The sequence below is a fragment of the Corvus cornix genome, chromosome 1A (genome assembly GCF_000738735.6).
Source record: "Corvus cornix cornix isolate S_Up_H32 chromosome 1A, ASM73873v5, whole genome shotgun sequence".
Taxonomy (NCBI): Eukaryota; Metazoa; Chordata; class Aves; order Passeriformes; family Corvidae; genus Corvus; species Corvus cornix.
Genome location: NC_047057.1, coordinates 26,739,094 through 26,755,395, shown reverse-complemented (window position 1 = coordinate 26,755,395; position 16,302 = coordinate 26,739,094). Strand labels below are relative to the sequence as shown.

Below are 16,302 nucleotides of genomic sequence, written 5' to 3'. Positions count from 1 at the left end.
AACGTCATCAATTGTGATCACCCTGCAAGGTTCTGTACGGAGAGATTGCTGGATAGGTGAGCAGTTGAGAGAAAATCAGAATCATTAGTCATGTTTATTCCCTGTCAGCTTTTCAGATACTGTAATTAAGTTAGGGCTAAAGATCTTATTACTGAATGGAGTTTGTAGTCCCCAATGGAAGATGCATTACAGGGTGAATCTCAAATTACAAACTAAAACCTGTGATTCAAATTAGAGCTTCACAAAAGAAATCTTGTTTACAAAAGAATGGAGTTCCAGTTTCACACAGATGTGTCACCACTCCATCTCAGCCATGTTCTGATTATATCTGTCTTGGGATATTTAAAATAAAATGAGTCTCAATTTATAACCAAATCACCATCAGATACTTTTAATGTTGTTTTAAAAGTTTCTGTAGATCTTGACTACATAAGTCTCCAAGCTATATTCACATCAGCATAATATCAAAATCCCATTAGTATCACATTATTTGCTACAGCAGATCAAGTCCCCAGGTAAATTTAAAACCAGATGATTTCAGACACACAAAATTCAGTTACGAACTGCTTTATCATGAAACTCTGTCTGGCTGTGCTGCAGTGCAACATTCAGACTTGTCAAAAGGAAGAAGGCAAGGCATCAACGAAAATTAAAGAAGGCCAAATGTATATAGCAGGAAAATATTTTATGTTGCAGTATTTAATGAGCATTAAAGCTAATGAGAATTCCTGAGAACACTGGGTGATAGGAAATTAATAACCTTGTGTTTTGTAATTTTCCCCAAGCTTGTTTAATAGTTAATGGTCACAGTGATTTTTAATGAAAACATAATGTTGATTATTTACTTATTTATTTATTTAAAAACCTTCAGTGGATTTCTGATCACCTGACCAGAATTGGCTATAACAAGTACTCGGGCCTACAAAGTTATGAAAGCAAAGAATCTGTCTAGTTTTTTAAGAGATAGTTTCTCCTCATTTCAGCAAAGAAATAATTAATTCTTCTTTTACTACATCCAGTCACTAAAGTCTAAGTGAAAAAACTGTGTGGCTGTTGTCTGAGTCCTGTTGCAATCACAGATTCATCTCTGCTCCCAGGAACAGTGCTTGTCATTTTGTCCTTGTGAAAATGGAAAAGCTCAACAACGATGACAGATGAGGAACTGAAAACCTGACACATTTCCACAACTCGCTAAAAATGATAGGTGCAGATGTCATTTTTTCTTGCATATCTCTGGAAGAGACTGGAGATCTGTCACAGTGTGGAACATCTCCACAGCCACTGTGTTACAACTTTTGAGCAATGCCTGCAGCAGAAGCAATAGCAAATTTTCTCTTGAGTCTTGGCAATATACTTTGATTTATACGGATATTAGGAAACAGTAGTTTCAGGATTTTGATATGTTACTGAATATATGATTGAATAATATACAGTTAATATGGCTGTAAATAAGTCTAATAAGTCTAAGTCTAACCCTAAACCTAATCCTTCTGTTTGATGTGGCCATTGTTTTAAAAAAAATGTGGAGCATTAACCTTGAAAAAAGAAAATCTGAAAAAATTGCAAATCTGCAAATACATCAGTGATTTTTTCCTGGTATAATCTTTAAGTTAAGAAATTTTTTACATGATTTCTCTGCTTTATTTTAGTGAAACTTCACAAAAATAAATTAAAGTGGAGAGATCTAGAATTTCTAGCCCAGGGAAAGTCTATGTTAAGTAATTCATCTGTGTTTGTTTCATTTCATTTAGAGCTCTTGTCTAAAGGAAATATCCAGATGCAAGATTTTGCACTGGTAACATTAAGTAGATTTGATTCCCAAACTAGGGGATTTCTTGTCAGTAAGGTGATGAATATATGGCACTATATCAGTATAAGGTAGAGCTTGTTTTCCCTTCCACTGCATATCTTTTATCAGTAATCCTCTTAGAATTGGAGGTGCTAAATTCAATGTAATACCTACATGTTGGTATTCAAAGCACAGAAAAATATAATAGTATCTGCCCATATAAAAAGTTGGAATATACTTTTCTCCCCCCAGTCTGTAGCATGCAACACGGCAAACTTTTTGTCCATGGGACTTTCATAAAAAAAATTATCAGTCAAAGAATTCAGCTTCTCTTAAAACAAATAAATAAATTAATTAAAATTCATAGTAGAGCATGTCTTTCCTGTACTAATGCATCAGTCTAGGCAGCCTGATGGAGGTGATAAGGTAGTTTGTGCTTTTTACTTCAAAAGCAACATCATTCTTGTCATCACATTTATCATGAAAATTGCAAGGTGTGAGATATTTGCTAGGAGTTGTTATAAACAAGATTAGAGTGGGGGAATTTCTGCAGCATAAAGTGAATGGCAAGCAAGAATATGCTAGTTTTACAGAAGCTAAATTTAATTATTTAACAGAAACATAATTTTAGGACATAGTAGATAATTATTATATTCAGTATGGAAATGGAGAAGCCTCAGCAGCAACTGCAGGTCAATTTTTGAATGCACCTTAAAGTTGCACACAGTGTGGGTAGATGAGGGAATGCTAAAGGAACAGGAACATTCAGAAAATATACGATTGATAGAGAAGACCTGATAACAAATTTCAACATGTAAAAGTTTGCTACATGATTGATATGATTAACCACTCCCCATAGCTTTAGAAAACATACAAAATTAGAATTGCTGTTTGGCTTAAACTGTTAAGAGCTATACATTAAATATTATGAATAATTTTATAACTAAAGGATTTTTATGTATTAGATATTGTTTTATGCAGAAATTTGTGCTATTTCTGTCACTAGAAAATTTAAATACCAGGTTAAACTAACTTTTGAAGAGATGGTTAAATTTCCTTAGACTTTTGTTTGTTAAATTAAGTGTGAACGTCCATAGCGTGGATACCCAGTGTAAAGGGATTGGTCCCATCCTGTCATTTTGGGATGACAAAACAAATGTGGATGTATTGCTTGTGACCATATTTTCAAGACTACTTGACCTAAAATTTTTTTCCCTAGAAGGAAACCCACAACTCCAATAGAATCATCAGAGCTCTGGAAATTATATGTATAGAGTTAGAAAAGCAAGGGTGTCTAATCTACATAGCATTTATTTACCATAATGCACCCATTGTCTTTGCTTCTGTGTAGCTCATGCTGTGTTTCCTTTCTAGCTTCTATACTTGTTTTTCCTTTCCAAGGGAAGAAGGGAAGGAGAAAACACGATGTGCTTGTGTGCCTTGTACCAACATAGTACCAGGGATGATCTGGAAAGCCAGGAAGGAGCCCGGAGGCCTAGAGTTTAGTGTTAGGCTGAGTGTCTTAATTTTAATAGACTAAAGGGCTACTTAGAAGCCAAGAACTTAAAATACTGTGCCCCACAGAAGAAACAGAGATGAATCAGTTATAGACTCCCATAGCAAGGCAAAAAAATGGAAACAGAATGTATAAGGTAATTTCCTTCCACAATCACAGCTTTTCAAAATGGCATGGTTTTAAAGAAGTTTTCATCCATTTTCAGTGATTGCAGCTGGCAATGTAGAGAGAGCCAATTGAAGAGGGTCTAGATCTAAACTTGGGAAGCATGTTACTAACTTAAACCCCAGTTTTCCACATCTGTGTTGTCCTCAAAACATATGGAGATTTTGCTGTATCAAGGAATATATATGTATACAGACATATCTATTCAGAGTGTAAAGATAAAACATATACAATATTATTAGATGTTCTTTTATAAGTATATTATAGTTATATTTATATATAAACACATATTTATATATTTATATATATATTATATTTTTTTCATTTCTGTATATTTATAGTTTTATTTATATATTTATATTGTGTTCACAGTTACCTGGTGGCCCAGAAAGAAGGAAAGTAATTATGAAAAATTCAATATTAACTATACTTCTAAAATTCTCTAGGAAAAAAAAAGAGTATTTGAATTGACAGAGGGAAACAATTTAGTTAAGAAGTCCTCAGGCATTTGTTTCTGCCTCGAAAACTAACCCAAATTTTCATATTCTGTGTAATAGAGATCCCAAAAGAACATATCTAAAGCTGATCTAACTGCACCTATTCAGACATTAATATTTCCCAGCGGAAGAAGACAAAATTAAGGACCTCTCTGTAATCTACCTGAAACTAAAGCCTCCTCTAAAGAAATACAGAAACTCAACCAAAGAATTAACATCCTAACAGGTTTATTACATCTCTCAAATAATTCAAAATGTTCAAGGTTTTTTTAGACAAATAGTTTGAGGAAACATAGAAACACAAACAAACACTGCAGCTAAACATCAGCAAGTGCTTTTGACTTAACTAGCTAAATCTGACAAGGTAAAAACAGAGTTGAAAACTTTTCTCATATGGAAGGAAATGTAGCCGTTCACCAACTCCTTTAATTGCCTGCCATACATATAACAAAACCGAGCCCTCTTCTATCCCACATGACAGAGTTCTTGATAGAGACCAGCAAGAACTTCATATTAACCTCTGTCTCCTCAGCAAAGAAACTAGAATTAACATCAGTTGAATAAAACTTACAGGGATGAAAAATATTCTGGTACCTAAAGATTCCTTATGTCATTTTTGATCTTTCCATAAATTCGGCTCAAAGAGTTAATTGTCCTGAAATAAACATTAGCATAATGCCTAAGGATACAATTTTTTACCTGGCCATGGAGTGTTGGCAGCATAGACAATGAATCTAAACTGTAGAATAATTCATTAGGAAATATGCAGTAGCTGCGGCAAGATTTACTACAAATACACTTGAAGTGTTTTTAAAAATTAATATTATGCTGCTATGCTTGGCTTAATTAGCTCTCTTCTTCATTTACAAAGCATATCTGTCTGGTTTATGAACTCAGCCTCTATTCCCCATTCTTGAAAACCTGTTTAATTAAAGTTTTAACTACTGCATAAGTTTTAGAAACAGTAGAATGAGTTTTATTACTATAAGCCTAAATCCTTCTTTTAAATATGATCATGTCTACATATATCAGAAATATGACAAGACATGGTGCATAATACTCCTGAGTATACTTACAATACTGGTCCTTTTCATTATATGTGCCCTCTATTTCCATCATGCTGCATGTAGGCAATTTTGGGGGTTTTGCATAAGCAGTTGGATTGTGATTAATTTAGCTGATCAACAAATCAGTTCCCTTAAATCCATTACAACTCACCTTTCTTTTTTTGGCATATACCTATTTCTAACCTGTTCATTGATTTCCTCATCCATGACTCTATTTTATCTCTTTTATAGGTCCATCACTTATTAGACTCCCACTTCTACTAGCAGGTGACTCTCCTTTGGTTTTCAACTGCAGCAAATCTTATGACAATCTTTTTCAGCATTTATCATTTCCTCCCATTGATGCTATAATAAATGATTAAATATTAATTTAATTTTGCCGTATATAAAAAATTGAAACATAGTCATTAGACATGCTAGCTGGGATATATCTGAAGTTCTAGAAATGCATGACATACAGTTGATCATAACCTTTTTTTGGCTGTATATTAAAAACCTCGTGGCATAATGATCAGCAAACAGAAATTATTTGTGCAATCACTGCCTACAGACTACAGTAAAGCAAAAAATATCTCTTGTCTCCCTATGCATGGATGCTGGAGACTCCACTTAATGGCTTGTCACCCATTATACCAAAAATACACTACACTTGCATCACACAATTTACTCCACAGAAGCAGAATGTCAACAATAGTCGGTTCTACAATAATTTAAAAAGATAATAGTCATTTTCCCTCCTGTACTCATTTGAATCTCATAACCACTGGGGTGATCAATATTCAAAACCTTATTCTGCTGTTGTGAACTATTTAGGACATCAGATTTGTTTGCAGTACAAAACTACAGAGGCAATATTTTTAAATTAACAATTCACAATTAATATTTCTGCCAGCATATATTTGTAATTTTTCCATAATAAAAAACACAATGTCAAAATTTTCAAATTAAAACATGGCAAATTATTGCATATGGCTGACAAATAGTGCTGTAAAAAAGGCACAGGCACTAAAAAAACTGTCAGGCTATAAATCTAATGAAGAAATGAAGCAAACAAATGGGAAAGTTCACACTATTTTTCTAAGTTAAAACAAAATAACAGACAGCTAAAGCATCATCAGTTTATTCTGTGTAGAATTGTGTATTCCTTACTCCACTCAATGGAAAAATAAGAAATGCATAAAATCAACTTTGAAGAGATGACATTTTTTGTATTCTTTACATATAGTCTAGTCCCCAAAAAATGTTTTCTTTACATATACTCTTATCCTTAAAAAAATATTAAAAAAAAACAAATTTAAGATTTTCATTTAGACTAAATTGGCCTATTTCTCTTAACATTAGGAGAGCTGAGAGTCGTCATACCAACTGAGGCTCTGATCCTATGAGAGTCTGTTCAGATGATCCCAAACGGCAGCGTCGGTGCATTTTAAGAAGTTACTGTGCTTCAGCTGGAGTTGGTAAGCAGACATGTGGTCCCTGTCAGCTCATTGCAATGACAAGTACATGGTGTTCACTTAAGCTGCCTTCAGCAGTTCCAAAAGGCAGCCCAGGTGAAGGCATAGGAAATATGAGCATTTAGGAAGAACACTGGAGGCAAGCTAAGCTTTTTTTATGTACAGCTTCAAAAGTGGTGCAGCGGCTGTTGTTTTCCTGCATATGTGTGGAAATGGAAATTACTTTTACCGTTAGACTGGAGTAGTATCATGCATACGACCAGCTTAAATCAATGACATGAGCTGTATCTCCAGTTCTGGGGGGTGGGAGGCAGGAGGGAAGAGAGAGAGAGAGAGTGTGTGTGTGTGTGTGTGTGTGTGAGTGTGCGTGTGTTGGTGCGTGTGTGTAGAAATGGAAGGGGAGCAAGAAAAGCAATACCTTTAAAAAACCACCCACCTCAGTCAATTACAGTTACTTGACCATTACTCGATTTGAAATGAACAGAAAGTCTTCTTAAATCTTTCTTCAAAGGAGAAAAAGAAATTCAGATGGAAACCACCCCCACACACACACACACCAAAAAAGTCATCATTTGGGACTCTAAAGCCAAAATAATGATACAGATAATAAAACAACCTCATACTGAGACTATCTTGAAAGACAGTTTGCTACTCATTATGGTATGTGGATACAACATTTTCACGGTGTCACTGGCTGAGTTCAGCACACAAAATATATTCAAGACAGAAAGAGGACTTTTGCACTGACGTAAAATGAAATAACCAGTAAGATTTATTTACATTATCCAGAGCAGAGTATTTTGTTTCAGCATGTTTTTCCTCAAATTGCAAACATAAGAATATGCCTGGTCCTAATACTGCTTGAGTTAATAAAAATTGTAGTTTCAATTTATAGGAGGAAAGTGCACGAATTTCCAGGTTTTGAACCTGTTTGCCTTTCAGTACACCTAGAAAAATCTTTGCTGACAAATACATGAACTTATTGTTCATTTTCTGAGATGAGGAGCCCAGGGAGCTCAGTTAATATCTGTTCCACAAGCTTCTTATATAAGCATAAGCCTACAACAACATCTTTCATCCTGACTTTCTCATCTATAAAATGGGTTTAATACTCTTTCCTTCCTCCTACCCTCATCTTTGTTCTTGTCACAGTGAGCTTTTAATGCAATACACATAGATGAGAGCCAGAGTTGAAATGAAGCTAAGCTGATATCCACAAACTGCTTAACCAGACATCTAAACATCAAGAAGATGCAGTTCTAAACTGTTCAGAACAAAGAGCAGTTTTACTAAACACACCCTTTATTCTGATGTCTAAGTATGGATTTAAGGGCCAAATTTCAGATCACCAATGAAATTTGTATCCATAGGTTGCAAAAAGGAAATAATTTTTGAAAATTAAAATACATGAGGGTATTTTATTAACTATTGGACTTTTAAGGTGTTAATGCATTTTAGTCTCTTGCTGCTCACTTTTTGAAAATCTTCATAACGACAACCTATTGAGCTTCCCATTGGAATGATTATACTTGTATGCATGTCTTTTCTCACCATCTGATGTCTTGGCAGCAAATCAACTTTCAGTGAAATAGAAATCAAATCTGTTTCTTTAAAGAAAAATGTCTATGAAAGACATGCTCTCTTAAGTGACATGACTACACTGCGTTTGTTTAAGCTTCTAACAGAGGAAATATTCATCTAAATGTGAAGTAAGACATTTGAAAATTAGTGTTTGCTATCGTAGAATCATAGGATAGTTCAGGTTGCAGGAATCATCAGGAGATCGCCAGCCCAAACTCCAGCCAAAACCACGGTGAGCTACAAGGTCCATTACTGAGGGCTTTATTCAGTCGGGCCTTGCACACCTCCAAGGATGGAAGCCACAGCTTCTCTGGCAATAGCCCTATTGCCTAACCATCCTCGAAGAGAAAGTGGTTTTTGTCCAGTCTGAACCTCTATGGCCAGTGCACCACTAGGCCCAGTTCCACCTTCTTTCTAACCTCCCCATATGTAGTGGGGGGCTTTCTGTTAGGTCACCCCAAAGCCTTCTCTTCTCCAGGCTGAACAAGTCCCATTGGCCCAACATCTCCTGGAAAGGCAACTGCTGCAGCTGCTGTTGCACTTGAGGACATGGAGCCCTCTGCTGTACTTGTTCCCTATTACTGTTGTCTTTCTGCCCCAAAATGCACACCGAAGTCTATGTGTGGTCTGATACAATGGTATTTTTCTTTCCCTAAAACACTTTTTTTTTTTTTAAACACTTTCTTTTCCTAAAACACTGTGTGTATCACAGCACTGTTCATAACGTCAAATTTCAAAAATCCAGCTTTTTGTACCTTCACTACTGGGCCTAAAGATCTATAGAACCTTAGAAATTCATTATGGATACTTCACTGTGCATTTCTCAAATTGTTTTTCTGAGTTAAAGATGCTGCACCAATATACATTCTCATCATTTGCATTTAAAGAAATGGAGTCCAGTCATGCAAGGACTCAGCATATGGAAATGGAATCAAAATCAATGGAAACTCTATTTAGGAGACTCGAAAGAATACGATCAATGATAAAGAGTCACAACAGAGCAGTATAGCTGAACCTAAATAAAAACTTCCACTGGCTAAAAAAAATCCCTTCAGTACCTAACAGTAAGTAGTGCAAAATAAACTGCATAAAACCTGTGAGATATTCTGTGCACATAGACACAAAATAAGAATATTTTAGAGGATGAAGAGTTTTCATCTAAAGTAATTTGACTGCTTCTATGTCCTTTAGATACATAAAGAACTAAGACAGAACAATATGAAGACGACACTTAGTCTAAATAAAAGATATTCCAAAATTTGTAATCCATGAGGATAGTGCTGTGTCTCTGTAGAGTACAATCTGTTCTCATTTCTGCAGATCTACCACTCCTGTCAATGTGGATCTGACCACTCACAGATTTATATTCAAAACCCAAAGACAGACACAGTGGACTTTGATGAAGAAGAGATTAGGACACCGCCATAAAACATACCCTGTGTGTCATCACCTACCGTGATTCCTAGATTTTAATGTGTTTTACTGATAATCTATTTTCCTATTCTAACTTTCAGCCATTGCAAGCAGTACCTTACCACATAAGCAGTACCTCAGAATAGTTACCAGGGATCTATGTGTATATGTTGGGGGCAGTGAGGGAAGAGGGAACAAAAAGTCTTACTACAGCACTATTGAACAGAAAATTGCTTCTGTATCATTAAATGGCAAAGGTTTGTATGCAATTCCCGCCAGGTGATTGCCCTGAAGATGTTATGTATAGAGACATTCTTGTGCTCCAACACTGGCAAAGTCTGAGTTTTTCTGAAGGCTGTTCTGCTTCCTAGAGGAAGACACTGATTTTTTTCTATAATCTAACACAAACTGTTATCATCCAGTATGGTCTCTTGTGTGAAGACAGCTGTTTTGTTGGACAATCACTCCTGGACCTCAGTGAAAAAAAAATGGCAGCCATAATGTCTGACAAAATTGAGTGGGTTCAGTAAAACAAAAAAAAAAAACCCAAACAGTAAAAAACCCTTACTGATTATCTTTCACACTAAAGGGACACCGGATGCCACTGACACCAACCCTCTGAGAATAAAAAAAGCAACCAAACCCTTGCACGTAGTAATGACAGTTTGAAGCTGAAAGGGCTCTCTACCAAGTGGACAGAATGACCAGATTTTGCTTATAATTTAAGTATGAAATCTTTGACTGGAAGAAATATAACAGCCTGCATGAACTTGACAACAGGAGTACAAAAAGTTAATACAATGATCGCTGTATTTAATAGCTTTATTAATTTTTTTTTATAGGGGCTTTATTTCTATTAATTCTCTAGCTTTTTTTAAATCCCATTATACTTCTTTCCTTCCTAACTTTCTGTGGCAAGTTTCTACAACTTAATGATAAACCTTGTAGTAAAAGCTGAAAAGTTACTGTTGAAAAGTTGGTTTAGACCTACAGCTTAATAATGTAATGATCTATCTCTGCAGTGTCATGCTTTGAGAAACAAGGAGTACTTCCTTATTCACATCTTCAGAGCAATTTTGCAAGATGCAACATGTAAACGCAACAACATTTTGCTGAAGCACTCAGTTCAGAACACTAACTCCTGAAGAGCCTAACAATATTCCCAGACATAACCTTTTTTTTTAAAATTACTCTTCCTAGAGGCTCACTAATCATTCTCACTCATCTCACTCACACTGATCACTAATCATTCAGGTAGAGTATTAAGAAGCAAACAAATAGATGAAAAAAACATAACTGGCACACCAAGCTCCTGCAGACCTTTGGAACCGTGACAGACAGGAGGAAAACAAATTAGTTCAGCAAGGTACTGAACAGACAATTTCAAATGTTGCTAGCTTAATCCCAGTTTTGGTTTCCTTCACATAAACCATAATTTATTTTTGTTACTGAAAACATACCATAACTCATCTGTGAAAGATTACTATAGATTTTTGAATTACCAGTAATGCATTTAAGATAAATGAGTTTTAATAACTTTAATCTCAAATTACTCCAAGTGTTTTATAATACCAACATTAATTTTTAACAAATTAGATTATATTGACTTTTAAAATAGGGCCTCCTTTGGAAGACTTATCATTTAAACAGTCTTCAGGAACTGATTTTCTACGTAAAGTTAATTCTCCTGTGAATCCATGGAAAACAAAACAAATCCTGATCAACGGGAGCTACACTTTGCAATATTGTCTATATACAGGCTGAACTATAGACTCATTCTCAAGGACTAAGTGGTGATTTTTTGGCCATTCTTTAAATTCTTTTGAAAAAGGAAGTTGTACTAGCTTATCTAAATTAAATTATCTGTTACAGGTTTGTGGCATGTACTGTATGCTTCTGGTGATTCACAAGACACAACCAAACTCGCTTCACCTGCACTAGCAACTAGACTGGAAACAGGAATAGAAAACTGAAATGACAGCATTTTTATTTCAGTGAGTTTGTAGCATTTTCCAATGCCTCAAATCATATTTCAAAAAGTAAATTATTATGCAGTCCATAATGTCTGACTACCTGAAAAATACAAAATTAAAGGAGAAAATGGACCTATTATAGATCTTTCACCTACACACCTTTACAAAAACTCTAAGTCAGTCATTATTACTTCTAAAATGTCACGATTTTCATTTTATTAAATACTTTTAGATATTAAGATTTGAAAAATAGGATATTTCTGCCATGGAGTTGTAGCTCCTGAACTCAAGTCAAAATATAAGGGGCCTTTCCTATGGCACTAATGGCTCTGCCTATTTGATCTTTCATCACTTTCAGTAATTAAAAAATAGCAAAATGATAACTAACTTACCTTAATTGATAACATGAGAAAACACAGCCTTTTTGTATTATCCCTAATACTCCAAATGGACCAAATAAAGATAATTCGTTCTGCTATGAAAACACAACTACAGAATCACAGATCATATTGCCTATCACTTTTCTTATCTCAACCCATGGCAATACTGTTTGTCTGATTTAATTGCAGCTGGAAACTAAATGCCACACAGCCACTTGCTCACTCCACCCCTCCCTGCCAGGGACAGCGAAGAGAATTGGAAAGAAAAGGTGAACTTCATGGGTTGAGAAAGAACAGCTCAATAATGGAAAAGAAATAAAATAAAATGCTAATGACAACAACAACAGAAATTAATTACATAATAATCACTGCTACTATCTTTGTTATTGTTGTTGTTGTTATTATTATTGAAAGGAGAAAGAGAGGAATAAAACTCAGGAATGGCAAGTGATGCACAATAAAATCACTCACCACCCATCCCCAAGCAGTGATCAGTGCTTCCCATCCAGCTCCCCACAGTTTGCACACTGAGTGTGATATTCTGTGGTATGGAATGTCCCTCTGCCCAGTTTGGGTCAGCTGTCCTGGCCATGCTCCTCCCCCCCAGATTGTTGTGCACCTCCTCACTGGCAAAGCATGGGTAACCAGAAAGTCCTTGACTTAGGGTATGCACTACTCAGCAAAAACTGAAGCATAACTTTGTTATCAACATCATTCTCATTCTAAAGCCAAAAAATGCAGCACTGTACCCGCTACAGGAAGAAAATTAACTCTATCCCAGCCAAAACCAAGACAAACAGCAAAAAGCTCTGGGACAATTGTCACATCTTCAAATAAAAAAAAAGAAAAAGCATGTCTGAGTAACTGAGACTTCTATCAATATTTCTATCAATAAATCTAACCAGGTTTACCACACACAAATGAGGAGAATTGTACAGTCTTCTGTGTCCATGAGTGATTCCCCTGCAGGCTCATCAGTATTCTGAACACACCTGTGCCACACACCTTTGTCCATTTGGCCAAGAACACCAACAAATGTTAGTGAAAAGTTCCAAGTCTTAAGAAGTTTGAATATACGGCATAGTAAATTTCCTAAAGCTAGAATTTATTTAATTAAATGTCCTTTTTTTATCAAAATCTACATTCAGTTTCAAAAAATAAGGCAAATATGTTAATAATATAGAACATATAAATAAATATTATTTTTTATATATTGAACATACAAATAAACATACAATAATAAAGTAACCCTTGAAGTTACCCTACATTGCAATCTCTTTCTGATATTACCACAAAAATGAATGAGGAATACTGGAACAAAAATGACATTTTTATCACTTATATGAATTACAGCACTAATATCAATTGCAGCAAGAAATAAGTCCCTTCTTAAGGACACAGGTCAATAAAAGACAGTACATACACTAGTCCTCTGTCTTTAGTTCTTGGAAGTGATAGGTAGTTTTAGCTATAGATGTCTGTAGTTTTTGGACATCAAATTATCTTCTTTGTGCCTGTTATTTTAGATATTTGTCTTCAACAATTTATCTTGGTTTTCCAAACCGAGATAATTCAGAATTTTTCAATAAAACAGAAATTGTATTGACTGCAAGAGGCAAAAAAAAAAAAAAAAAAAAGACATAGACATATTCCACAGAGGCCATGCTGTTAACTAGGGCCCACTGAGATCAAATTCATATCCTTGATTTGAATTGCAGCTGTCAAGGACTTCTTAAATATTCACTAAACCAGAGCAAGAATCATTATCTAAATGAATTGAGTCACAGTCTGCCATATTGTCTGAGATCTCCCGGGGTCATTCACATCTCAGTATGGGAAACTAGAGATTTACCCTCCCACCTCTATGCCTATTCAATTCTGTACCTGGCAAAAATAAACCTTTTCAAGAAAATATTTTCTTCAAAATAATACTGTTCTCACAAAAACGTTTTATTTACATCTAGTGGTAATTTATTGCCATACAGCCCCAGTAGGAAGGTCTATCTGTCAGAGTAAACCGAGTCTTGAAGTACTCTAGAGTCTACTCTTGCTACAATGGTTTTTTTTTCTGATAGAATAATTTACTCAAAATCAGTTCCACCATATTCCCTACAGATGCCTATACACTGCAGTGAAGACAGGAATCTATGAGGGTTCTTTGTCTCCAAAATAAAATAAAATAAAATAAAATAAAATACCAAACACAAAACCCTGAAAAAACCAAACAAACAAAAGCCTAAAAAACAACCTACTTTTACTTGCCCACACCAGTATGAAACATCAGCTGGACTTTCTAAATGAAAAATCACAGCCCTACAATCTCATTGAAAACTGCTGTACAATTACCTGCCTTGATTTGTGGCAGAGATATTCTCAGAAACAAGCATTATTTGTACCCATGTACATTTCACGAGAGAGTGAGTAGTTTTGTATAGCATTTCTCCTCTCATTAAAAAAGAGACAGGTACAATGCTGACATCCTTGTTAATAATAGAAAATGCTAGAAAGTACTCGTTGTCTAGGATACTGATTTAAAATATACTAAAAAGCTGCACTATTCCTATAAAGACTCTGCAACTAAGGCTTAAAATACTTACTTGATAATGTCTCCTTCAAGAGCAATCACTCGTTTAATGATCTTCTGTTCAGGATTTCTAGGAGACCTGAGACAGGGAATAAGGTTACACAATCAGTAACATTTCCAATGTTTTAAGAAATTGAAAGAAATAGACACTATGAAAGTCATTAGAAAATTCCATGTTCTCCTTGATTTAGCATCAGTCATTATGTTCCATGGTGAAGTGAAGCTACTGCAATCTCTGTCATTGCAAACCATTACTGAAAAGCAGATGATGACCTGCTTACAAACACCACAATAATCAACATACCTTTTGCCATGAAAAATACACTCCACAACACTAGAAGCAAAGCATCCCACTACCAATGAGAAGCATACCTTTGAAAATAGATTAATGTATTAAAACCTGAATTCTCCATCATATTGTGTTAAACATTTATGTCATTCAATCGCTTTGGGAAAAAAATCTTCCTATGTTATATTAATTTCTATCACTGATTTAGGTAAACTTTGCCTAGGGAATTATGGAAGTTTAAAAAAAAAAAAAAAGTTACAAAATTTTATGAAAGTTTCAGCTTCTGAATGCATTGCCATGTTTTCACTTATCTTCCCATATGTATTTTTATTGAGTAGATTCTGATCACATAATACATAATAATATGAGAAAGCAAAGATGAACTTGCATGCCCAGCCTCAATATTTGAACTTCCTGAATGAACACTAATAGATAGACTGTTAAAAGTATTATTCTACTGTACTTTTGACAGGTTAATGTAGACATATATGCACCATCAATTTTCTTTTTCTTTATACTTTACACTTTCCCTCTTTTCTTTTACTTTTCGCTTTTAATTATTTAATATGCAAACTTAGTGGAATGTCTTCATGTTACTAAAGAAACAATTCTTTTTATTTGCTGCTTGTAGATAGAAAAGTCAGGGAAGGAACAAACTGCTTTTATTTTCTGTTGATGCTTGGGTTCTCCCTATTAAGACTTTAAGTACAGTCTGCTAGACTGTACTGACAGAGGTGTACTTTACAGTTTTCATGGCTTAACACCATCTTTGAGCTCATCTCTGGTCAAACGGCAGCACACTAAGATTACACTTCTTTAAAAAGCAAACCTGAGCTAAGTCTGGATGAAAAGCTTGCCCACACTGCTGCATGACTAAAGGCATTTGAGGTTCCCTACCATTCCAATAGTTAAAAAGAAAAAATGGGTTCAGACTTATTTGTTGATTTTTTTTTTTTTTTTAAATATTAGGCCAAAAAAAGTATTCTAAATATTTTAAAATTAGTCTGAGGTATTAGGTCTTTTTCTTGTGGGTGCATGTCAATACATTTGAAATAAATTTCTCTTTCAATGTAATGAAATAAAATTCAAGAAGCCTAATTCTGAATTTCAAAATATCAAATGGGTTCCCTTTACAGTTTACCAAGCCAGGAAACCTTATTTTCAACAAGCAATAAGGAACACTGAATATGAATAAAGACCATACTTTGACTCCCTAGTCATCACTCAAATTTTCAAATCATTACGTAATTTAGAGTAATATTTTATTTAGCATTCATTTTATCTGAATAGTTGTATATTCCAGTTAAGTCTTAAATTTCATGTTCCTTCTTAAGGTAGAAATACACAGTTTCATAATATTTTGTATGCCAGTCTTGGGAGGAATTAATCAAGTTTCAGATGCTCATATGATTTAAATACAGGGAATATCCACAGCACTTTCTGATGCTGCTCCTTGCAAGCAACACTTACTTCACTGAGCACTCATTTGAGCATTGACCATGTCTTATTCTCAACCAAAGCACAGTCTAAGAAAACACAACACACCTTTACTACAAGCTATTACAAATTAAAAATATTTTTTGAAGTTACTTTA

General features: G+C 34.8%; 1 protein-coding gene across 3 annotated transcripts in view; it reads right to left on the bottom strand.

Annotated features, from left to right (window-relative positions):
* Positions 1–16,302, bottom strand: part of IMMP2L (inner mitochondrial membrane peptidase subunit 2) — a 428,434-nt gene that overhangs the window by 128,862 nt on the left and 283,270 nt on the right. For all 3 annotated transcript variants that reach the window (XM_010413549.4, XM_039571270.1, XM_039571268.1), the window contains exon 4: positions 14,433–14,498. In XM_010413549.4, the coding sequence (XP_010411851.1) occupies positions 14,433–14,498 (66 nt within the window). The remainder of the gene's footprint in view (positions 1–14,432; positions 14,499–16,302) is intronic.